Source organism: Caloenas nicobarica, chromosome 14 (genome assembly GCF_036013445.1).
Source record: "Caloenas nicobarica isolate bCalNic1 chromosome 14, bCalNic1.hap1, whole genome shotgun sequence".
NCBI lineage: Eukaryota > Metazoa > Chordata > Aves > Columbiformes > Columbidae > Caloenas > Caloenas nicobarica.
This window is the reverse complement of record NC_088258.1, coordinates 11,082,205-11,106,789: the sequence shown is the minus strand read 5'-3', so window position 1 is coordinate 11,106,789 and position 24,585 is coordinate 11,082,205. Positions and strand designations below refer to the sequence as shown.

The 24,585-nt window shown below is 49.7% G+C and overlaps 2 protein-coding genes across 9 annotated transcripts; one reads left to right on the top strand and one right to left on the bottom strand.

Moving 5' to 3' along the window:
- Positions 1-89: 89 nt before the first annotated feature.
- LUC7L (LUC7 like) lies at positions 90-19,647 on the bottom strand. 8 transcript variants are annotated; one of them, XM_065644530.1, is made up of 11 exons: positions 19,522-19,647; positions 18,707-18,777; positions 17,516-17,610; positions 12,569-12,667; positions 11,758-11,868; positions 11,172-11,315; positions 10,569-10,745; positions 9,649-9,737; positions 5,198-5,245; positions 4,101-4,265; positions 90-1,608 (listed from the first exon to the last, which is right to left on the bottom strand). In XM_065644530.1, the coding sequence occupies exons 4-11, from the start codon at positions 12,662-12,664 to the stop codon at positions 1,467-1,469; spliced, it is 972 nt and encodes a 323-aa protein (XP_065500602.1). In that variant the 5' UTR covers positions 12,665-12,667; positions 17,516-17,610; positions 18,707-18,777; positions 19,522-19,647; the 3' UTR covers positions 90-1,466. The 8 variants fall into 8 exon arrangements, with proteins under 8 accessions (XP_065500602.1, XP_065500603.1, XP_065500596.1 ...); XM_065644531.1 differs by having other exon boundaries at positions 5,198-5,227; XM_065644526.1 differs by lacking the exon at positions 18,707-18,777 and adding an exon at positions 2,991-3,052 and having other exon boundaries at positions 1,521-1,608.
- A 2,390-nt stretch (positions 19,648-22,037) lies between these two features.
- Positions 22,038-24,047, top strand: PERCC1 (proline and glutamate rich with coiled coil 1). The gene is made up of 2 exons (XM_065645130.1): positions 22,038-22,089; positions 23,306-24,047. Exons 1-2 carry the CDS (start codon positions 22,064-22,066, stop codon positions 24,045-24,047), a joined length of 768 nt encoding a protein of 255 aa, XP_065501202.1. The 5' UTR covers positions 22,038-22,063.
- Positions 24,048-24,585: the final 538 nt, after the last annotated feature.

Sequence of the window (24,585 nt, the reverse complement as noted above, 5' to 3'; positions counted from 1 at the left end):
GTGGGCGCGGCGGCGGGCGGCGCGCCCCGGTGGCGGCGGCGCGGGCGGGGAACCCGCAAGAACCAGGCTGGGCAGCACGGGGAGCCACAAACACAGATCTTTAATGCGATCAGACCGCGAGAGAACAGCACAGTCACGTACAGGCATCCCGAGAGCGCGCCCGCCACCCCCGGGCCCGCTCCCCCCTCACCCGACACGGAGGTTACAAAAACAACACGTGAAACCGCGGAACTCGCTGTGGAAACGGACAGGGAAGGGGCCGCATGCACTGGGGACCGACACCGGGGAGCGCCCGCAGGGAAACCGGGACAGGGAAGCAGCGTATGGAGCCTCGGAGGGGAAAAACAGCCGCGGGAGGCACCCCCGCAGCACTGACAGACTGTGCTCCCCGCCTGGGAACGTTAATTAACCCCGCTTGCCTCGCCGAGATAACGAGCAGCGGCCAGGCCGACAACTGGGGGGCAGCGAGGGCTTTACTGACACCGTTCTCACAAAACCCCGTCCCAGGGGCACGGCTGTGCTGGCGCTGCCCGGCGGCCCTTCCTCCCCTGGCGTGGAACAAACCTCGTTACACATGAGCTACTTACAATATGCAAATTGGACCCACAGCTGCTGCTGTGGGCCCAGGAGCAGCGGGTCGGGCGAGTCCTGTCCTCGCCCTGCCGCGGGGTCTCGCCCCTCTCCAGTCACCTCTGCCACCTTCTGCCTGACTGGCCTGCTGGTTTTGTAAGTCAGAAAACTCCACAGAGGAAGCTCCGACTCAAGCACGCAGTCCGTGGCTGTGGCTGTGCTCCTCTAGAGAGAAAAAAATCAGATTTTCCCTTGTTCCGTTTACACCCAGTATCTGATCTGTACAAGAACTAAAACCAGACTTGAGCCCATCTTAAAAATGTGCTCCAGCTGATCTGGTCATCCTCACAAAGATGAACAAACTTCTGAAACAGGCAGATCAGGGCCAAATTTTGACTGTCTTGACTTGGCTGGAATAGTGAGGCAACTCTCAAAGACATAAAAATGAGGTGGCTAAGCACTAAAAGAAAAAAAACCCAACACTTCTGAATTTCTTTTAACATATATAAACAGAAGGAAAAATTAATTAAGTGAGAACCAGTGCTACTGGTGTGCTCACAAAGGGTCAAGTAGACCTTTTGGAAAGGGCTGAAGCGTTACAAACATCACGGCAGCTCAGATCTGCGACCGCGGTCGCTGGGTCAGGACAAACACCATGTGCCAACCACTGGCCTGAATGGAAAACGATCCGTCCAGATTTATTTATTCCTACTAAAAACAAAATGCTGTTAAACAGTACGTAACTCTGTGTCTCTACAAACTCACAGCTATCTGCCAAACAATAAAAATTCCAAACTACAAAAGATGAGTTGTATTCAGTAAATATAAATGGGAAATTTAGGCTTTGTGTAGAATGTTTATCAGACTATTTACAGTGCAACACAGATCGTTTGAGTTCAGATCTCGCCAGCTTCTCTCTCTTCTGATCTCTTGGAACGAGATTTGCCATTTGTGCTCTCGTGCCGCCTCTCAGAAGAGCTCTTCTCTTTCCTCTCTCTGTCTCGTGACTTTTCTCTTGAAGATCGATCTCTAGAAGATCTGAAGTACAAAGTAAACCATTGCTATAAGCTTCACAACTAAAAGAATTTTCGAATATGCATAAAATTACAACATCTTTCCCTAACAAGGCTGAGGCATAAGTTTCTTACAGAAATGTGCCAGAGTACTGCAATGGCGGGAGTGATGGCCCTCCAGACAGGAACTCTGCTCCCTCTCCAAGCTCTATGGAGAGAACACCAGCTTTGCCACGCAGAGCTGCGGGTACGGCACAGCCTTTGTGACTCTCCTCAGTGTGATCCTTTCAAGCTGCTGCCACAGGCGCTCTCCCAGGTCTTCCTTGGGCCACATTAATGTCCCTGCAGTTTCTTCCTCTTCTATCACTCAGCTCTGTTTGTGTCTTCTAGAGCGTTTTTTTGGTGATGCTCTATGCTAGTGGCTTTCTGCTCAACTGCTTCAAATACCAACTGCATTCTTTGGACACAAATGCCTGCTCAACCCTCTTTTTTTTTTTTTTTTTTTACTTTGCATCCTGACAAGCATCATCCTTGGCAGCATCCTGAGTTCAAAGTCAGGATGATACAGATTTATCTTCACAGCCCACAACATGGGCATTTTTTTTTTCACAGCCCGCCCAAATGACAGCTCCAGATTTTCAGCAGTGCCTCGCTGTATCAGCCCACACAGAATTAAGTAGAGGGCTTCATATTAGGTCTGATCTGAAAATGCTGTTTTCCTGTATGATTCACACCAGCTTCTTGACCAGCAGCTTTCAAAAGGTGCTGATCCTGATTGAGCACTAGCAGCCTGGACCCCTCAGAACCAGGCTGGGGTGTTCCTAGACCGCACAGAGCCAGCACATCTTATTCTAGGGCTCAGCATCCACGTTTTTCTTTACAGTAACAAGAAAGAAGAGGACCTGCCAGGTACCTGAGAGGTTCCAGCCCTCATTCAGGCTGATTGTAAGGTCTGGAAATACTGCCCAACTGGTAAATGAAAACCTTACACAGCCCTCTGTATCACAAGCCATTTCATTTCCATTAAACTGTGTCATTTAACCAGAAGACATGAGTCTGTCTGATGAGATTAACTCTTCTCCTGTTCCCACAACAAAGTCTGCTGCCCACAAACGTCCTGTCCTGAGATCTGCAGATCCTGCAACAGCCTCTCTGTGTCTTTATACAAGTGACACCTCAGACCAGCAGAACCTGAATGCAGGTTTCATTAATTCTCGAGGCGAAAATAGAAGCTACAGTCTTTCAGGGAACAGGGTTTTTCTGTTTGTTCTCTTGGTTTTTTCTTATACTGATCCTGGTCTCTCCCCAGTTCTCAGTAATTTTGTGGAGCGCGTCAGCTAGCCAATCACCCTACAGTCTCGATGGGCTGATTTGAACATGTTCAAGGTTTTCGAAGTAATCCCTTACCTGCTCTTTAGTAATAGTTATTACAGGGTCTTCCTCACTTCCTAATTGTCCAAACTTCTTTTCTTTATTTTTCATGTTCAAGACAGATTTAAAAAAGGACTTTAGTATTGCAGCCATTGGAGAATCAACAGTTTTCACAGCCCCCCCTCAATTATTAACAGACTTATTTTTTCAGACCATTATTTCCCACCCCCCTTCATCAGGTATCTTTAAAATCTGTTCTTACCCCTTTAGCCAAAGTGACACAAGAAACAACAGTGGGTTTGTTTCTAGAATTGTACTTGAATGGTTGGTGCCTGATCAGGTGAGACAGTGCTAAAGCATTCCCCTGTTAACTAAGAGCTAGATCTAACTTCAGCAAGCACCTGCTGACAGACTTGCTCCTGGGATTAGAAGGGCTATAAGAAAACACAATGGTCCCTTTCAATTTTGCTAATACTCCTACATACGTTTGCTTCATCCTTCCCCAAAACACAGCAGGCGTTTTGCTGAGTTTCAGACTTCAGCAGCCCTTGTTTAGACTACACTTCTCGGCGACGCAAGAACAACACACTCCTCCTCCCGAATGCCTTTTCCCCTCCCTCTAGCGCAGATTCCTAAAGAACTGTCTCTCTCTTGACCAGTTGTCTTCTTATCCTAACAGAAGCCTTTCCCCAGGTCCCAAATCACTTACGTCCTTCCCCATGCCAGCACTGAGAACACAAAGCTGGGAAGCAGAAGATAACCATAGAAACGTAATGCCAAAACTGCCTCTCAGCTACTTGGCTTTCACAGGCCTGGGGAGGCTCAGCACATGCAGGCCTTTGTGCTGCTGCTTACACAAGAAAACCAGCACCTTCTCAAGGCTCAGCAGGGTAATGCAGGTGACTTGTTCTCCTAGACTCTCCTCTCAAGCTGGGATCTTGCTGTACAGTTACTGCCCTACTGCTCTCGCGTGAGGCCAGCCACAAATGGCCACTGGGAAACCCTGCTTTGGGCCAGGGGCTGGTACAGGACACTGCAGCTGCTGGAGAAACTGGCCATGCTCCTGCTCACTCTAAGGGACTGGAGAGGTTCTCTGTGATGCCAAGGACTCCCCTTTCCAGAGGCAGTCGTGTCAGGAATACATACTTGTGTTTTGAACTCCTGTCTCTGGACCCCCGCCGGTGACCTCTGCTGTGGCTGCGGGAACGGCTCCGGTGGCGTCTGTGTCGGTCTCGGGAGCGGGAACGAGACTTCCGCCGTTCACGAGAAGCTGATCTCGAGCGTCTTCGCCTCCTATCCCGAGACCGTGATCTGAGGAGGACACAGATTGCCTCAGACTCAGGAGATGGGCCAGCACATGGGACCTGCACACCCAAGCCTGTCTCTCAAGACATTCCTCAGTAACAAACACACAGAGCAGCAGCACTCACCCCCAGCTGCATCCCTGACAACACAGAGGGCAGATCACCCACAGGATGGGCATTTACCTCCCAGGCCTCATGCTATCAATAAAATGCCAATGGGTAAATTTGATTTGCTGGGAAGCTTATATAAAAAGCTCCCACCATTAATGTAAGCATGTGCTGATGCCCAGAGCAGAGCTTACCAACCATGCCTCGCTCACAGTGAGGCCTGGATAAGTAGAAAAAAGGCAAAGTAGCATGAGAAATTACCATAACCTGTGTGGCAGTCTGCTAAAAGAGAGTCTGCCTTGTGAAAGTACTGCACTTCAGAAGCAGATTTGTTTCAATCTGCTCTAAAAACAAAACAAAGGATGGCAATGTATATGGAAAGCAGCAGAAAAGAAGATCTGCAGGTAGGGGGACACTGAGAGAAGGCTGTCACACCACTAAGGCAAGATCTTCACAGAGGTGTGGGAGCTTTCATCTTGACTGTACTGTTACATCTGAGATATTATATATGTAACGGATCTATTTCAGACATTAAAACTATGAAAGCATATTAGACGTTTATTAAAAAAAAGCATGAACTGCATTTTTAGATTCGTACTCTGGAGCACACGGCACCCTCTGTCCTTAACGGGCTGGCCAGTATCTGCTTTCTAGCCCAAGGGGTGACATGACGTTGTGCAGCACTGCAGAGGTGCCCAAGCAGCAGTTCCCATTTCTTTCAGGCAGCAAAACAAAGAGAACTCCACTTGTGAGACCCAGGAAAAACCTCAGTAACTGACAGAAGCACAAATGGTTATTTTGGGGGGAACTGTGGGAGAGCTGTGTACTCACCTTCGACGATCTCTATTTCTTGATCCAGACCTAGAAAGAAGAGGAGAGCTAAGCAAGAGAAGGCATGATATTGTCAGTGGGTTTTTAATAAAGCATCTCATTCACCCTGGCAGCTCTTCACAGGAACACAGTAATTCCCCAAGTAATATGTCAGTTAAAAAAAGCTTGCCATAAAACCATTAAAACATTCAATTATTTTCAAATTGAGGGACAGGGGGAATGAGAATTTGTCAAAATCTGAATAACTTTGTAGAAACAGCAGTTTCTACATGCAGAGCTTCTTGTCAGAACAGAAAAGGTCTACAAACCAGTTCAGCCTCTGTTAACAAAACACCAACACAAATCTTTCCAACTCTAAGTTTGCTGTACATATTTCATGCTACTATCCAGTCAAAAAGACACTTGACAGTTTTCTGATTTTGTTTCCTTTGAGGTAGTTGCACATTTAAAAGGTTTTAATAAAGAGAAAATACAGGATTTTCTCACTCATATTTATTTAACAAATATTAGATAGAAATTTGCGTCAATGATTTTTTTTTCTTCTTTAGGAAAGATGAGCTAGGAAAAAAAAAAGAGGGAACACAGACACAAGGGAAGAACTATTACTCAAAAGTAACCAACATACAGAAAAGCCTTCATCCCAGACTCAGAAGGCAACTTGAGATCATTTAAGTCTCACTATCCTTTCTCACATTTCCATGGCCTCAGAGCTCGTGTATGGCACTCTAACCTGAACACTGTAAGCGCCAGCTTTTGACAGTCTGTAAATAATGTCACGATCCTTTCAACTTCTAAAGCATCATTACTCAGCACCACCTTAAATACCACTCCATGTGAAAGATACATCTCCCTTTTTCTCTACAGTCATGTTTCAGAGTCAACCTACACCCAAACCTCACACACAGTCTGAACAGTCTCTTTGTGCTTTGAGAAGCAGACAGTCTCCCTGTTTAGTGACTTAAGAGACTCACACACATAACGGCCCCCACCTCCCCACAGCATACAGACTTGCAAAGGTGTCCCAGTTACACAGCCACAGAGCAGTTCTGGCACCGTAACAGGAGATGCGGCTGAAAGCTATATACAGGCAAAATTTTAAAAAGCAATAGAGAAGTGACTATTTTAATAACATAATTTAAAACCGTACCTGGATAAGACAAGGTTAAGAGAATCAATATGCACTGACATTCCTTCACAATGAAATGGGATTGTTCAATAACGGCAGAAAGACAATTAAAAAAATAATCAATTTAGAACGGAATTCGAGGAGAAGGACTGTAAACAAGGTGGAGCTGAACTTGGAGTCAGTCAAGTGAACCACGCGCTGAGGCAACACACAAGAGGAAAAGCTGATAAACCAGGAGAGCAAGGCAATAACCCCACACCTCCTTTTCCATGTAACAGAACCTGACAGAGCAGCAGGACCTCCTGTAGATGCCTGGCAGGCAGCTGAATTTTTTTTTGGTGGTTGTGATTACTCCAAGTTCTTAATGTTCTTTTCCTCCTGATCACTTTATTCTGAATCACCAGTGCACACATCTTCACAATGCCATTCTGCATCCCCTGAAAAGCCTGGCTGCTCTTCCAGGCCTATGATCTGAGCAGGAGTTTGCACAATAAATCCCTGATAATGACTACCTAGCGCTAGACTTCAGAATTCAGGAAGCATCCAACAAAGCATCATTTTCCTTACCAGGCTCAATCAGTATACAGCAGGAGACAGTTGAAGACTGCTGTCCCAAGAAGTGGGAGGATGAGCATATTTATTATTTTTCCCCTCTTTTGTGTCCTACAGCACAGAAGCTATGTGCTGAGTTTCGCAACCTGTGTTTTGTCCAACTTATTACGAAGGAAATCAATTTGGCAACTCCACCTAGACTTGTTTACCGGTGTACTCTGGAAGCAAATGCCAAGGTCTGCACCTCTGAACATGCAACCTCTCGACAGAATTTCAGTCTTAAGAAATTACCGGGTCACCAGCCCATGGTCACCAGCAACACCAAAGGACTTATTTACCACTAAGAGTGCCAACTTGGTTTAATTGACAAATTAATAAAGTCTGTGACAGGTAGAGTTTCACAAGTGAATCTACAGGTTTCCATAGTATCTCACAGCACATGTAAGTCACCAAAGACTTCTCAAAGTCAAGCAGGACTTGTTCTCTTACTGAATAACACCATGGAGATGCTGCATATGAAGATAGGGTAAGAAGAGTCATAAAGGAAACATGTTTTCTGTGGTTCCTTAAAGTATCATGCTCTGGTTAAGAGAGGCAGTCTGGAAGGCAGTAGAAGTCACTGATTAGTTTTTGATGGAAAAATGCCTCTGGAAGCATGGTGTTGCACAGCTCCCAGCAGAGAAGGGGCTGAGAAATCTGGGCTCTAGTCCATGTTCTGACACTGAGTGTCCACTGGGGAAACTATTTTCCTTCTTTGGGTCTATGTCTCACTTTGGAGAGGCAAATAATTTGACCTCCTCTGTATGGCACTCCTGGCTCCTTCGTAACAAGTTTTTCTTTGTTATCTGAAGAGAGGAGCACACAGATGCCTCTGCACAGAGCAAAGGCAAAGGCTGGCCACACTCTAAGTAGTGCTACATAGGGAGCCAGTGAGAACTCAAGACTTTAGACCACCTCAACACAGTTCTTAAACCCTTCATTTTTAAAGCATTAAATAAACATTAAAAAGTGGCCTTCAAACTCCCTCATCAGATGCATCCATATATGGAGGCTCCTTAACACTCAGGAACTGAGGGCTTGTTTTGCGGTGGTCTGGTTTTTGTTTGGCTGGTTTTGTTTTGTTATTGTTGGGCATTTTGCTTGTTTGGTTTGAGGGTTGTTTGTTTGGGAGGGGTTGTGCCTGTTTTGTTTTTATTTTGTTGATGTTTTGGGGGGGCTGAGGGTTGGTTGGTTTGTTTGTTTGTTAAACCACAAAAATAAAACCACAGACATGCCACAGAAGGAAGAAAGTCAGCACTTTGGGGAGATGCAGACCAACTAAGGGATCCAGAGGATTCTTCCTGAAGGCAAGTCTGTTGATCAATTTTCACACAGAAATGACCTTCAGGAAGAAGAGGCGCCATGGAGACCAATGTAGAGTCCAGGTTAGATGTGGTCCTACCATGGGTCAGAAAGATCCTGCCACAAAGCAGCTGCATGGGAAGACACTTCTTGTTGCTATGGACAGAAAGATGGAAATGAAACAACATACATCAGCTTCTTCCAATCAACTCCTGCACTCGCGAGCCAGTTCCAGATTCTGCAGCTCCCAAAGATAACTGCATTACTGACAATCATGCATGGATGCCAGAAAGTTCTGAGGCTCTGCATGACGTGCTGCAGTTCAGGAGAAAGCTGCAGCATGAACTGGCACTTCATATGACACCAGACAATCCACGGAGAGAACGAACCCACATAAAACACCCAAACTGGAGAATGCATAATCATTTGGGGCTTACATCTTCACAATGCACCAAAATCACTAAGCCGCAGACCACAGAATACAGAGCTGCTTTGATTCTGGTATTTATTTGCCAGCATTTCCAGCAGTGTATACCTCAGAGCATACTGCAGTTATGCATCACTCGTGCCTCCGACATGGACAGCTGAAACACACTCTGCAGTTTACACAGAGGGTCAAAAGGAGCTTTCCACAGGCAGCAAAGTTGAGGTTTTTTGATGCAAGAAGTACAAGAAAAGAAACACGAGAGGTAACTGGGGAGATGCGGTGATGAGAACAGCATTCCTATTCAGCCACTTCCTCTGCCTGACCATCGCAAATAACCACCCTATCCACACCAGCCTGTTTAATTAAGCTGTTTACACGCAAGATGCCTGTTCAACTAAAGAAGAAATAGTTTTTCCAGTTCAGCTGGCAAGAGGCACAAGAGCTTGTCCTGAGAATACCAGCGTTGCAGCCAATCCCACTGCTCAAGGGTTATACATGTGTGAGCAGGTGACACATAAGGCCACAAACATGAGAAGAAGCCACACCTTGGGATCCCTGGGATCCCCTAGGAAGCATTTTCCAAAGCTGTGCCAAAAGCACCTGTTATTGTAGAAAAGTTTGGAGCAAGACAGGCAGCCCACCATCCGGCTCACAGATACCAGTTCCATTCTACTGTCACCTTCTAGCCTAAAAGTTGAGGGCATTTTATCCAGATTCAGATTCCCAAAGATGGGGACTGGACCAGTATATGCCTGAAAACTACCAGGAGCTCACATCTTTCAGACACACAATGGAGGTTAAAACAATGCACATACAATCACTCTCAGGTTGAGGGTTTGTGCATTTGTTTACATTTTTAATTGAATGCCAAGGTGATCACACAGCACCCGGAGCATGTTCAACAGTTGCTCCTGCAGCAGATGCTGCTTTCCTGCAATGCTCAGATACAGGAAATCAGTCTATTTCAAAACCAACTTCACAAACCAGTTATCAGCTTCCACTTACCGTCTGCCCATTCTTTCCTCTCGTTCTCTCTCCTCTCTGCGTCTCAAACGATCCTGGTTTCTCTTCTCTTGCTTTTCTGCCACTGTTTTCTAGAAAAGAGTTCACACTGCATTTCAGCCATACAGTAATAGGTCAGAGAGACCTGCAGGGGAACTGTTCAGGTAGTAAGACAAAGAACCATTTATTTAATTGCATTTCATGTGCTAGCCAAGATCTCTGTCAAGGTTCTCATTTTCCTCACAACTTCACTAATATACATCAGCACAAGAAATGGCACACTCTGCTTTGAGTGCCTGTGCTCTCAGAGACAAGCCTGTAAGCTTTGGGGCAAAGGTCTGTCTCACCATGAGCACACACAACACAATGAAACAGTGCTCTGGCCTCTCGCAGATGATCTATCAAGGCACTGACATCAGTATACTGCCTAGAGAATAAGGCACTGGGATCACAACTCTTACTGGAGCAGGCTAGACATCTCTGCGAGCAAGGCTAGTACTGCAATTCCATTACAAACCATTCCAGAAAATTTCTAATCACTTTGGCTACTGAAGACCTTTTTCACTGACAGCACTATGTGAACCTTCAAGCATTTTCTTAAGAGGTCTCAAAGTTAAAAAGAGTGACAAATTGCAGCCATATCAATGAGAAAAATACAAGTGACTGTACCAGTACTCTAAGGAAGAAATGACAACAGTGGTCTGATTTGACTAACTCTGAGGGTACACATTTAGTAACCCAGAAATTACAGAACTAAACCCCACATGAGGCTCCAAAAACCTCAACTTGAAGTTTCAGGGATTCTGCAATCAGACATATCTGGACTTTTACAAGCACTGTGCAAAGAATTCTGTATTAATTTAATAAAAAGTGTTGAATGTCTTCGAAACAACAAGGAGCAGGTTTAAAATAGAGAGGACTACCCTCAGCTGATCCAGTTTCTCACGAATCTGAATGAAGCCCAGGTGTAATTTGCCTCCGAAGTGGTCAGCAAGACGCCGGTCATTGTCATGGAGACCCAGATATGCTGAACAAACTTCACACACACGCAGCTTCTGCTGCTGGAAACTGGATGCAGGCATTGAATTTCGGTATTCTTCCTAAACAGAGGCAAAAAACCATGCAAGTGTCAGGGAACTCTTACATAGACACAGCCCTCCAGGGAAATCCCTGCAAAGAATTGCCCTTTTAAGGACCAAAAAAACACCCTTGATATAAAGGAGGTGCCATACAAAATGCTTTGCGAGCACAACTAACCCAAGAGTCTATCCCTGCAAGTAACTAGTGACCAAATATTTCAGAGGACAAATCCCCCTCACCCCAGTCAGCTCTCTTCACTAGACAAAAAGTTTCTAAAAAGCTTTTCTTCATCTATCATGCTACACTGCCAACTGCTTGCTGGTGTGTTGCTGGAACTGAAAAAGAAGGTGCTGGAAACATTAGAAAAGAGGCAGGAACTGCCCAGCTGTTTGTCACATACTCAGCCCAGGCCACTATTACAATTCATGGGAGAACCAAAACCATACCTCTGCCTCTTTCTTTTTTGCGCGGACTTTCTCCACTTCCATCAGGATCTTTTGAGACTCATCAACATTTCCTTCAGCTCCCAGCTGTTCAGCTTTAGCTAAGAGTTTTCCAATATCTTCATTCAGCTCATGTACTTTCTCTGCCTAAAGAGAATAGTTAGTTTTTAATAACACAAAAAACTTGCTAAAGCTTGGAGGACAATTATTTTCTCTAAAAAATATTGCATAACAAAAGCATTTGTTGGAAGATAACCATAAATCTCCAAAAGTCAAAGGAATCCCATCCAACAAAAGTGGCTTGGTGGGTCAAGTACAGGCAATGCAGTCACAGACACGCAGCAAAGAGAGAAACTGGACATGGGGAGGACATCACCAGTTCTGCTGCAAACAGTGGCACATTTCTGGCTTACAGGACAGGACAGAGTCACAAAAACAGCTTCAGAAATGGTTTGTATTGTTCCAGTGAAGGAAGCTCCCAAAGAGGAAACTTGGTGGAGCCTAACTTCCCAGTATCAATAGTGTCAGAGACAAAAGAGCACCAGTGCTCTCGCTCACTTTCAGCACAAACATTTAATGAGGACAACACCTTTGCAGACACTTCAGCACTGATCTCTTCCTGTGTCTCAGCCAGGCGTTTCTTGGCCAGTTCTGTTCTCCTATCACACTCCGCGATGAAGGATTCCAGGTGATCCATGGCCTGCATGTTCAGACAAAGAATTGTGAATAAAGATGCTCTCCATGCCAGATCTAGCTTTGACAGCCAAGCTGGTTCAATCCCTGTACAATGCACAAACAACCTCAAGAATGGGTGCCTCAATAAAAAAAATATACGACACTTTGCAGAAAACGTAAAATTTGATCCCTGCCCTTAAATTTGTCACTTGCCTGGAACCTGACACAGTTCCTTTACTCTGACACATAACGGGATGCTCACACGAAGACTGCTTTGCACTGGAACACATGAGCAACAGGTGCAAAGACAAAAGCACTGGAATAACATGAAAAGGGAAGACAGAATTAATCTTCCACTTGATCTGTTCGATCATAGAAAGCTAAGTCTGGCAAAAGTGAAGCCAGAGGAGAAGACTTTTAATGTCAAATCTCCCTCTGAGACAGGCCACCAGGTTACAATGACCTGGTACAGAGCAGCAGGCATGGGATGTGAGGAATGCCAGAGGAGCCTCCTGGCTAGCTGCACTAATAAGGCTGCAAGGACCACAACAACTTCTACAATTTCAAGTCAGCAATCAAGCCGGCATTCAGGAAAGGGCTGCACATTCTTGTCAGGTCACACATCATATAACATGGCTGGCTGAAATGCCCACAGAGTTCTATCATTCAGCCAAATAACATCAAGAGGCCGTTTCTACAAAAGTAACAAGTTTCTCCATACTCACATCCAGCTCAAAAAACAGGTCTCTCTCTTTACTTGCAATCTCATAATCTGCACGCAGTGCCAAGTCATGGATCTTTGTACATTCTCCCAGGTCCATTCGCTGTTGAAAAGAAAAAGGCCAATCAGTGTAAGAACCCTCTATTATGGCAACAAGAGGCAGATACTTCAACTCTTGCCAACTGTATCATAACAAAACACAGTCTCTTTAGGAAGAAGAGCTTCCTCTTAACCTGTCAGTAACAGAACTAGCCAGAAGGACCACATGCTTGCTAGAACCCCTTTTCTAGGTGTTGCTGGAACAACATTAAAACACCTCAAATATTTTAAGTTCAGTCCTACTCCTGCTTGAGGTCACAGCACAGCCTTAGAAATAGCTGGGAGGGAGCTGGGAAGGTGCAGCATGCTGCAGCAGCAACTGTACAACAGTACCTATTCAAAGCTCACCTGGAAAAGCACACCTGTGACAGGACAAGCCCTAGTAATGTATTGAAAGATACCAAATCACAGAACACAGACAATGTTTCGTATCAGAAACAAGTGGACTTAAAAGGAATAAGGGGTATGGCCAGTAGAAAAGCACAAACCCATGCTCAGCAACAGCAGACTCGTAATTCTACAGCTAGTACCTTCCTGCATTCAACTGCAGCCTGGGATTTTAAAACCTGCCCAGCAAAGCTAATTCCTATGCATAAGCTCATCTAATCAGAGACTTCTTGAGAGCACCTCCTTCCCCAGAAAGCCCTGACTTGCATGCTGTCCTTCACTCTCATTGCAGTCAATGCTATCTAAATGTTATTTTTCCCCAATCTAGTAGTTAGGAGCCACATGAACCAAAGTTAATTATACTCTTAAAACATGGAAATTCCAATTTGACATTATCAATATGCAACAGAGAACATTCCTCTTAAAGCAGAAAAAGAATATGACATTTTGAAAGCCAAAATAATAAAAGGTCTAAGTGGGAATCACAGTATGAATGGCAGGGTACATGTCACCACATGCAGGAACACTCCAGCCAGCCATCCTCGTCTCTCCCAGTCACCACCAGTCCCAAGGAGCCCAAACCTGAACATGACACAACAGGTGTCAACTCAATGACCTGCATAAAAAGCTAAATCAGGATCAACACAGAATCCCTGTGGAACATCACAAACTAGAGCTGAGGGTGCCGGGGACACCCATGTGAAGCAATGCACTCAGACAGCAGCAATGGAAGTGTTCAGAATGAAGCAAAGCAAGTAAAGCAAGCTCCACCCGGTAATGCTCAGGTTTGCAGCAGTTACCTGTGTTATTAGCTTTTCTTTTTCAAACAAAGAAAACAACTCCAGATGACTTGCCACTATTTAGTTTTCCTCATTTAGCTCAGATTTACCAGCAACAGGAGGCCACAGCCAGCAGGCTACAAGAACAGACACTGTGCCCAGGCATAGTCCTGCTGAGCTCCTAATGGTAGGAATTTAATGCCTATAAAAAAAAGCATTCGGTACTTTCAGAGTTCAATCATGTTCATCTTCACACAAGCGTCTTCAAAGAATGCTAGTGAGCTACTGTTATTTTACCACAAAAATAACTTTCCATGCTGTGACTTAAGTCTTTTATTCTTGTGGTTATTCTACTGAGATCCCTTTCCAATATAGGGAGAAAACAGCAGTATCAGGTATGATTGTCACAGATCATAACTATTCTTATCTGAACTCCTCTTGCAAGCTGAGCCCATAGCTCCACTCCAGAGAAGGGGCTCCAACCTACAACTTCAGAAAAGCCAATGGTGCGCTCTGTATTCCTCTCTCTGCTTGTTAAAAGGCAACAAATCCCTCAACCTCTTCCTCCAGGGGAGAACGTTCAGGTCTCACCAGCATACAAACCTCAAGTCTTCTTCCACGTCCCTGAAGATGATCTAGGTGCATGGAGATTTCCACAGGTACTGTTCACTTGAGGTAGGACCTCTAACCCTTCTCTCTCATAGAATCCTCTCGTCTCAGGGAGGCCTCTCATCCAATACTCACCCTTTCCAGCAGTGATCGCAACTTGCTCGAGTCAGCACCCATGGCTGGTTTTAATACAGGTATTTGAGACAGGTAACCAGTAGAGTCTGAGTAAAAATTTAGCCCCCCATACACACAAAGATTTAATACATTTAGATGCCACTGATAATTAGTCCTGCTTGCATTTGCTAAGCAATCCACATTCTGAGGTATCTCTTATGATCTCCGCTGAGATGCTAACTCACCAGAATGTCTGTTTCCAAGAGGAAGCTCTCTAATAGTAATCAGAGCTGCAGAGTTCCACCTAAGTGAAAAAGAAAAGCACAGACCCCCACAAAACCATTTGACAACCTACAGATTTCAGCTCCCTCATAACTCCCAGGGGGAACACAGTTAATTCCCTGAATGTAATTTCCAAGCTGTATTCTACCTGGGCAGCTTTCAGACTCATCTGTCCACTTATTAGTGGAGCTAAAATTTAGGATTATCAGCTGATGCCATCTCTGAATGTGCTGCAGTACTCCCAGTGACAGAAATATGCTTACCATTAGCTGCAAAGCTAGCTCAGTGAAAGCCACTAACGATCTAGTGACAAGTCCCCTGATAACAGCACATGTGCATGTTAAACTAACTTGTGTTCTCCCAGAATTTTCCTCCTTTCCCATGTAGCCCAAAAAGAGAACCACTGTAGCTTATTTAGTGATAAGTTTACACAAGTTTCTGGGGCCAAAGGCTCTTATGACCATGAACACCGGCCCACCTAAACAAAGCAAACATCAGCATGCCTTCTGCAGCTCTCAGGAATATTCCAAAGCTTTACATACAGTCTGGACTCCTCTTACTCCGCATCTCAGGGTCAGTGAATGAGACTCCATGTTTCCCTGAACACACCTACCCAAGGGATCCAGCTTCCTGCTCATCTCCAATCAGCCTCCCAGTAAGGAACATCTGCACACGTGAAGGATGCAGCAGTAACAATGCCTTCATGGGGAGGATGCAACATAACCAGCACCAGAAGGCTTGGAGCATCTGTTCCAAGTTTCCAAAAAGATCCAAGGTCCTGATTCCTGCAATGCTACACATCCAGAGGTGGACATTGCCCCATCCAGCTGAGCCTGGTTCACCCACACAGCTCTTCCCTTAATGGAGCACCGTAAGATCCCAGTGAATCTGCCAGAGATCACAAGGAGTTCCTGCACATTCCACTTAAGTTTCATTCTGTGCTGGTAGTGCTGACAGCTGAAATGCTGTTCCTGTTCCAGACATCACATGTTCTTTCAACACAGATCTGTGGCACCAACACTTTTTCTTGCCTCTAAGAACCCGATGACAGCAGCATCAGAGCTCCACAGCCTCTTAAAGGCCACTACAACACCATCTGAGTGATCCACAAAATCAGTTGCACAGAAGCTGTCTTCCTTCCTGCTCCTGTGTGAGATTTCTAAGCACAAATTCCACAGTGAGAGGTAAGAGAACTCACTGCAGACAAGTAACAACAGAAGCAAGAGAAGATTTCTCAATGTGCTTCTATGGCCCAGGAGACTCGCAACACATCTGAACATCTCAGACTTCCTCCATGCTTCCGGCACTAGCTCCAACAGGCACAAGCATTACTTAATTCAACACCTTCAACTCACCGTAGAAGGCAGCCTGCATCTTCAAAACACAAAAAACTGTCACAGAATCTCATGTCAAAAAGCATACCCTAACCATAGCGACCTCCACAAAGGATGGAGGTGGGCAGAAGGTGATTTAAGCAGCTTTAGAATTCTGAAACAGAAGTGAGGTGATATTGAGGCTCACGGAGCGATTACTGGAACATACATCTGAGCTTCAAATAAAAAATAAATACAGAGATTGGTATTCAACCTCCAATCTTATTCTGCAGTAGCAGGCACTGAGAAGATAAAGTTTGAGCTGAGGCAGCTTTTGCTAAAGCTCTTTCTACTAGTGCTGCCACTGTCTCACTATCACAGCGATGGAGGAAGGAGTGCCAGCCCTCCCCTTCGCTGGCAACCCACTGTGTCAAACCCAGCTCTTGAAATAACAGCAGGAAGGGCTATATATAACAACAGTATGTTTAAACACTGGTTTAGTGGATGGACAATGTGTATCGCCATGGTATTTGCTGTCAAACAGTGAGGGTAAAGATGGATTTCAAACATCCATATTCATCTCCATCCTGCAAGTATGTAATACAGCAACAATTACAAAAGAGGTACACCATCTTCTTTTGAAAATCAGACTGCATCTTTCATCTGTGAGCCAAAATGGAATATCTACTTCACTAGATCTCATTGTTAAAACCCCACGTCACCTTTTGCTCTTACAGAGAGCACAAGAGCCAAACCTTTGAGAATTTGCCAGCTCTGTCCCCAGGGGCGGCAGCGGAGGAGCCGACTCAACTGTTTCAAACCAGTCAGGCAGAGAGACACTGCTCTGAGCAACCAGCTCTAAAGACAAAGATGGCGGGAGCTGTAACCTGCCATTAGCACAACCACCAGCAGTGATGAAAGAGCTGCCATTCCATCAGGAAAACATCACGTGGTTGGAGACGGGAGCCTGAAAAGCTACAAGGATTAAGGATTATTGCAGACAGTGAGAAAAAATTTGCCAGCCTTAAGATGGCAACAGCGAACTAGAGCAACCAGGCTAGTTATGACCTTGCGACCTCCACAGGAAAAGTTTCAGGCACTAACCATCTGAAACTGCTACAAGAGAAATAATCTTGCAACTTTGTGTGGGATTGTAAGGAAAAAAAACATTTCATGCAAATTCTGAGAGCTCCTGACTTCAGCAGTTCCATACACAGATCACAGAAACTGGAGTTAGAATTATGACTGCTCCTTCGGCATAGAAAGTCTGATCTCTCCTACAAGTTATGTACGACGCACAGAGGAGGCCTGAAGAGTTGTACCAACATCATCGTCACCAGAACTCCTTATTATAGAGAATATACTTACTGTTCCAGCCAGGATATCATGAGGACAGCAATCCAGAAGGTGGCTCTTGCAAACACGATCGTCTGTAAACTTCACCCTTTGTCTGGTTTCATCTCCTGAAATTCATTTGTCGTTTTAAATAAGGAGACATTAGAACAGCAATAAGATAACAAAGACGTCGGTGTGATCATTTCGTCTCAATATGCAGATTAAAATACTTGGTGTTCCTACTCCCCAAAGTTACTTGAAAAAAAGCTTAGAGGGTAACAGGATATTCTGGAACCCTTATAACTGGCAAACACACACTATTTTAGCATTTATTCATCCAGTACACCATGCTAAACACAGTGTTGGCGAGCCAAGTAACGTCCAAGGCTTGTCATCCATATAAAGAGACAGCACAGCCAGAAGAGAAAAAAGGAGACAGACAGCCTGGCTCGCAGCCAAAACCATTTTTTCCACCCCCAGCTTTTTTTTTTTTTTACTGTGAGGAAGGGGCAGGAGATACCGACACTCGTGCTATTGGAGGGCCATGAATCACAAAACAGGGCTGTGCTGGACAGTTTTTATAGGCAATTGCTATTTACTCATCTGATAATTAAGACATCAGTCCATTTGGTTTGAAAACCAAATATGCAGTGTGCTTTCCAAGGCCATGCAAAGATGAATCTTGTAGGTCTTGGCCTGGAACACGAAGCGTGCTTCCCACCCGCATCCCACCCTCAGAAGACATTTTACACTCAGGAGCCACTTAAACAAGACGATATCAGAAAAGCAAAAAAATCAAAAAATCAAAAAAGAAACAAAGTTAGTCAATACACACTGCGAGCTCCAACATATACTATACCCATCTGCATTCTTCAAGACCTCAGCTGCAGAATTTTATGCCCACTGTTGAAAAGTTTTAAAGGAAAAGTTTTCTTGCCCACACCTGCAGTAAGGAAGTCAGGGGAACGATACATAAAAGTAAAGGCAAAGTGGTAATGGTATGTGACAACTTTAAAGCTCATCTGTGTATATGACACAGGTATGTGTAACGCTAAAGTATGAATATAGTTTAGGATTCACAAGCATCCAGGAATAATGTTGTGTCTACTGAAAATGTTGGTTGCTTTTATTTTCTTTCTAAGCTACACTTTTAAAGTTACTTGTGAAAAAACGCAAACACTTTTTTTTTTGTTATAACAGCTTTAAAAATTGGTTGTGACTCACGGCTCGATGAACATGAGGCTTTTCTGCAACTCCCTTGCAGATTGATGTAGGCAGGCAAAGATACACTGAACCTTTATAAATAAAATAGAGGGGCCACAATTGTTCAGTTTGTATGAAATAAAAATATGGGAAGCAATTCAATAGCAACTCAACACACAAAGAAAGAAAAGCACTTATTCACTTACGAAACAAAGTGCAAAGTACCTGAACAGCCCTGCTAATGTGCCAAAGGGAATATAAGTACTCAGCAAGTCGCAGAAGGGAGATACAAACCGCAGCGGGAACATATTTTGCACAGGCTATCACATTTCTCTTCTTGGACAACTACACCGCCCGGCTCCTGCAGGCACACCTACCTACACGCCTCGGAACGCACGGTGGGGCCTGGGCACGGAGCCTTCCCTAAAACCTCTCTGCGGCAGCCGGGCCCGGAGCAGCGGGCTCCTCCAGGGCTGGGCCGCACGCCGGGCGCTTTCTAGGGCCAGGGCGAGGCGGCTCCTCCGCCGGGCAGCCCTACCCCACCGGGCTCCCTGTGCGCTGCTCGCTAGGCCGCACCGAGGCGCGTCCCGGGCCCGCTCTGCCGGCCCGCCCAGGCGCGCTGCTCGGCGGGGCCGGGGCCAGGCCGCGGCGGGGCGGGCTCGGGCTCCAGCTCGGGCCCGCCACGTCCCACGGCGCAGGCGGAGGCCGATCGCGCCGCAGGTCCGGAGCGGAGGCGGCGGCCGGGCCGGGCCGGGCCGGGCCGGACCAGGCCCCGCGCGGCCGAGGCGGCCGCCAGGCCGCGGCGTTTCCTGCAGGCCCCGCCCGCCCCTACTCACCGTCCCGGGCCGTGCCCATGAGCTGGTCCAACAGGGCCCGCATCTGAGCCTGGGCCGACATGGCGGGCGCGAGGCCAGGCCGCGGGGAGCGGCGGGCGGACGGCTCCGGCCTGGGGCGGCGGCGGCTCCGGCCTCAGCGGCGGTGGCGACGCGCGGCGAGCGCTGGGCGGAAGCAGCCCCTCCCGCCACCGCGCGGCATGCCGGGACGGGTAGTCCGCCGGAGAGGGCGGGGCCGTCAGGGAGCGGGGCGGGGGAGCCGGGAGCGGGGCTGGCGGGGGAGCGGGGCTGGCGGGGGAGCGGGGCGGGGCGGGGCGGGGCGGGGCAGCCGGGAGCGGGGCTGGCGGAGCCCGCAGCCGCGCTGCCCTGGTGCCGAAGAGTCCCCGCGGGGCGGGTCGCCTCCTCCGGCTCCCAGGCCTGAGCGGGGCGGCTCGTTAGCGGCGGCTGAGGAGCCCCTGGGCGGGTCACCCGCTGCCCGGACCTTCGCTGGGCCGCTGCGTCGAGACCGGCCCCCACCGCGGTGCAGCCCTTTGGGTGCACCGGCACCTGCCCTTGGGACTGGCCGAGCGGGGGCCCAGCAGCCGGGCCGCAGCGGCTGCCGAGCCGTGCCGGGCCGTGCTGGGCCGCGTCAGGCCATGATGAGCCGTGCCGAGCCGTGCCGAGCCGAGCCGTGCCGAGCCGAGCCGTGCCGTGCCGAGCCGAGCCGTGCCGAGCCGAGCCGTGCCGTGCCGAGCCGAGCCGTGCCGTGCCGAGCCGAGCCGTGCCGAGCCGTGCCGAGCCGAGCCGAGCCGAGCCGTGCCGAGCCGAGCCGTGCCGGGCAGGCGAGCCGCGCCAGGTGACATCGGAGCAGACCGAAGGGTGCCCGTGGCTTATCAGCTCCCGCCCAGCGTGTTCGCCCAGCGGTTCCCTGGCGGGACAGCTGCTGCTCCTGCCCCGGCCGTGCCGGGTGAGCGTTCGGAGAGGGGGCAGGGGGAGAGCGGGGCTGGTGCCCCGGGGCTGCCCCTCGCTACTGCTGCACCGCGCCAGGGGCTGGGGCCCCCACCTCAGTATGGGCACAGCCCAGCCCAGGGTGCCCAGCCCGGGGGCAGGGAAGGCTCCGAGGGTGGAGCAGGACAGCTCTGGAGCGGGGCCCTGGCTGTCCCCAGCGCTGGTGGCCAGTGTCCCACCCCCTGAGCTCCCCTGGTACAGGCAGTGAAATGCTTTGGGTGCTGTATCGGGCAAGGCTGGAAGAACTATTAAATGTTAAGTAAAACATTGCAAAATATAAAATAAATTTGAAAAAAGGAGAGGAAACTTTGAGGCTTATGTGCAGAGCAACACTGGGGCTAGAATAATGAATGCTAGTCCTAGATTACTTATTGATTTAAAATTTGAAAAAAAATAGTAAAATAAAAAATACAAATTAATGTTTTATAAACCTGGGGGGGAAAGAATTTTCAGCACAGTACAGAACTTTAAAGCACTCCTCCAGCTGTCACAGGCAGGCTCTCCTGTGTCCCTTGGCCATCGTGTGTCCTGAGCCACGCCACAGCCCCCAGCCACCTGTGTCCCCAGGCCATGCTCTGCGCTGCCCCAGATGGCCCCACTGGCAGAAATAGCACCTCTGGGCCACAGCTGCCTCGGGGTGTGAGCTGCTTGCCATTGTCACTGTCCTCAGTCCCTCATGTGCTACATGGGCCAACACAGTCACAGGCCATAGAGGAGACATGGGGCACCCCAGCACCCTGTCCATGGTGACAACGCTGCCGTCCCAGGTGCTGTCCCTGCCAGGCTGGCCTAGCCGCTCCCCACACACCGTCTCCCCGCCTCTGCGTTCCCAGGTGCCGCCTGGCCAGAGCCACCAGCCCCAGGGACCCCCAGCCCCACCAGCTGCCAGGGAGCACAGCACCCCAAAGTGATTCTCCTGCTGGCGGTGCCATTGGGGCCATGTCCTGCCACCTCAAAAGTTTCCAAACCTCATTTGGGGGCTGGTCAGGCAGCCCCATACCTGCCTTGGGGAGGCATGAGGCTGGAGATGGGGGTCTGGACTCTCATGGGGGCTGCACAGCACCTGGGGGGACCCCCCGGAGAGGTTTCGCCTGCTGCAGCCATAGCGGCAGCGCCTGTTTGCAGAGGCATCGCTCGATACACAGTATGTGCTTCAGAAGATCCCTACTCCAGGAGTCAAAATAGCATGAAATTTAATTTTACGCCTATTTGACAAAGCTTGATTTCGCCTCCAATCAGCAGGGAGATAAGAGCCCTCGGCACAAGTGTGCGGGCAGTTTGGCAGCTGGGGCTGCTGATTTAATAGGTGAATTTACAGGAACAACACTTGAAAATCCCCTGGCTAGTGAACCATTAAGGTGAGCCCTGCCTTCCGTCCCTGCGTCCCTCCCCACGCTGCTCTCCCGTTGCTGGGTGCTAAAGCAAACCCCAGCTCTGTTTACCGAGTCTACTATTACAATACAGTGACCAAATATTTGCCAGCCGTCAGCTTGCTGCTCCGCTATAAATACTTCAGGCCCAGGTGGAGGGACGGCGAGGGGGAGCGGCGCGGGAGCCTATGCATGGCCGGGCGGCAGTGCCAAGGTGAGTGCCGAGCTGTGGCCCCGAGCGATGCCTCCTGCACCGGGGCATTTCTCTGGCTGTGGGGAACAGTGGGGCAGGCTGGGTCCATTGCTGGGGCAGCCCCGGGAGCTGAGCCCCCCATCATCTGCCCTGGGGCAGCACAGAGGCAGGACCAGGGGTCCTGCTGTAGGGACAGCACAAAGAGGCACACATGGTGACCCCACAGATGGCAACGATGCTGTCTCAGGCTGGGTGCAGGACCCAGCACTGTGCTTGGTGTGGCGGGAGCAAGATTTGTCCCCCAGGATTTGCCTCCTGCCCCAAGACCCTCTTGGGGCTGGCACTGGGGCAGTGGCAGTCCCAGGCATGTGGCTGGGGATGCCCTGCAGCGAGGCGAGGCTGGGGACCCTGGGGCATAGGTGGCACTAACTACAGAGGGGCTCCACCCAGCTCAGCACAACCCAGCCATGACCAGAGCCCACCAGGGCAGTCCTGGCCAGGTTTGCCCCATCACAAGGAAACCTGCAGGGCTACTGCACGGGCAGGGCTTGGGGCTCAGCATCCTGTGGCTCAGCACAGGTTGGCAGGGACAGATCAGCCGGGGTGGTGGGGGGCTCAGCCCCATTCATCTCCATGCACAGCCTCATGGCAAAGGGGAACAACCTGCTGCCCCACAGCTGCAGGGGACATCCCCACTGCCCCGTGGCTCAGAGGGATGTCCCCACTGCCTTATTTGCCATGGTTTGCTGGGAACTTTCCTGCTGCCCCATGTCCCATGGACCAGTGGCAACATCCCTGCTGCCCCAGATGCCATGACTTGGTGGGACATTCCCATTATCTCGCATCCCGTGTCTTGGTGGGGACACTCCTGTTGCAATACGTCCCGTGGCTTGATGGTGATGTCCCTGTTGCCTGATATCCTAAGGTTCAGTGAGGATGTTCCCACTGCCCCACGTCCCATGGCTTGGGAGGGGATAACATCATCATTGCCCCATGTCCAATGACTTGGGGGCACGTTTCCACTGCCCCGCATCCCACGGCTTGGTGGGGTCATCCCCACTGCCCCATGTCTCATGGCTTGTGGGGGACATCCCTGCTGCTTTCCAGTCCCACCATGGCCACAGCATGGCAAAACACGGTCCCCCTGCCACCTCAGGGCCAACTGCCACTGCAGGGCAGCGGGTCGGGGAGGATGCTGGGGTGTGTGCCACCCTCACCCCACTGTCCCTGCCCGCAGGGTGAGTCCAGGCCCCAGGGTGCCCCTGCGTGCCGACATGGCTGCGGGCGTCATCCAGCCCCTGGCCAAGCTGCGGCTGCCCTCACCCTTCCCGCATGGTCTGCTGCTGCCTGCACGCCCTGAGCCCGACTTCCCTGACCTCTCTGAGGAGGAGGAAGAGGAGGAAGAGGAGGACGACGAGGAGGAGACGGCAGAAGAGAACATGGGGCCGGAGCTGGCCATCCCCAGCGCCGCTGAGACCACGCTGCAGCTCCTCAAGTTTTCGGAGCTCATCAGCTGCGACATCCAGCGGTACTTTGGGCGGCGGGGCCGGGAGGAGGCCGCCAGCAGCCGCGGCGTGCCCGAGGACTGCGGCTCACCCCAGTGCGCCAAGGCTCAGCCTGATGCCACGGCACTGCAGGGTGGCCCCGGGGCCGTGCACAGGCTGGGGCCACTGGCTGAGCTCTTTGAGTACGGTGTGCACCGGTGCCTGCCACCCCGGGCAGCCGGCGGCAAGACGCAGAGGCTGGAGAGGAAATATGGCCACATCACCCCCATGCACCGGAGGAAGCTGCCGCCCTCCTTCTGGAGGGAGCCAGGCCCTGGCCCCACCGGCCTCCTCCACACCAGCACCCCCGACTTCAGCGACCTCCTGGCCAACTGGACCGTAGAGCCGGGGCCAGAGCTGCCAGGCACAGGGCAGGAGCTGCCGCCTGAGCCAGGTCGCCCAGGGCTGGAGGCTGAGCCCTTCCCTGGGCTGTGACCCCACCATGGCCCCGGGGGCCCCTGGCCCCGCCACGTGCCACTCGGTTAATGATAAACCCAGTGGCCCCAGTGCCAGCACCGGGGCACCTGGAGCCAGCAATGGGATGAGTGAATAAATGACTCCTGCCAGCCGCCAGCGTGTGCGGTGTCCTTTGCCACCCACTACCACCGTGTCCCTACTGCCATGACAAAGGGTCCCCACTCAGCCTGGCCCTCGGATGCCGCCGGCTGCCCTGGCAGCAGGAGAGGCAGGCAGCCGGTGCCACAGGAGCCAGCAGCCCATGTTTACCCTGCGGCCCAGGTCCGTGGATCCCATCCCCTTATCTCGGCCACGCCGGGGCAAAGGGCAACACGGGACCTCATAAATCGCGCGGCTGCCAGCACCCAGTGGGACTTGCCACAGGGACCTGCTGCACCCCGCAGCTCACATGCCCCATGGCAGTGTCAGGGAACCAGACCCACATGGGGGAGCACGACTGACCCACAGCATGGGGAGAGCAGCTGGCCCTGCCCCATGGCCCCAGCTCCCACCAGAG

What these genes read in the sequence shown, in the direction of transcription:
- LUC7L (XM_065644524.1), bottom strand. Translation starts at nt 19,582, where the DNA reads ATGTCGGCCCAGGCTCAGATGCGGGCCCTGTTGGACCAGCTCATGGGC. An exon ending in GTGCTGAAGTGTCTGCAAAG is followed by an intron (nt 11,316 to 11,757) that starts GTGTTGTCCTCA and finishes TATTCTCTTTAG; the next exon opens with GCAGAGAAAGTACATGAGCT. An exon ending in AGAAATAGAGATCGTCGAAG is followed by an intron (nt 4,266 to 5,197) that starts GTGAGTACACAG and finishes TGTCCTCCTCAG; the next exon opens with ATCACGGTCTCGGGATAGGA.
- PERCC1 (XM_065645130.1), top strand. Translation starts at nt 22,064, where the DNA reads ATGCATGGCCGGGCGGCAGTGCCAAG. An exon ending in GGCCGGGCGGCAGTGCCAAG is followed by an intron (nt 22,090 to 23,305) that starts GTGAGTGCCGAG and finishes CCCTGCCCGCAG; the next exon opens with GGTGAGTCCAGGCCCCAGGG.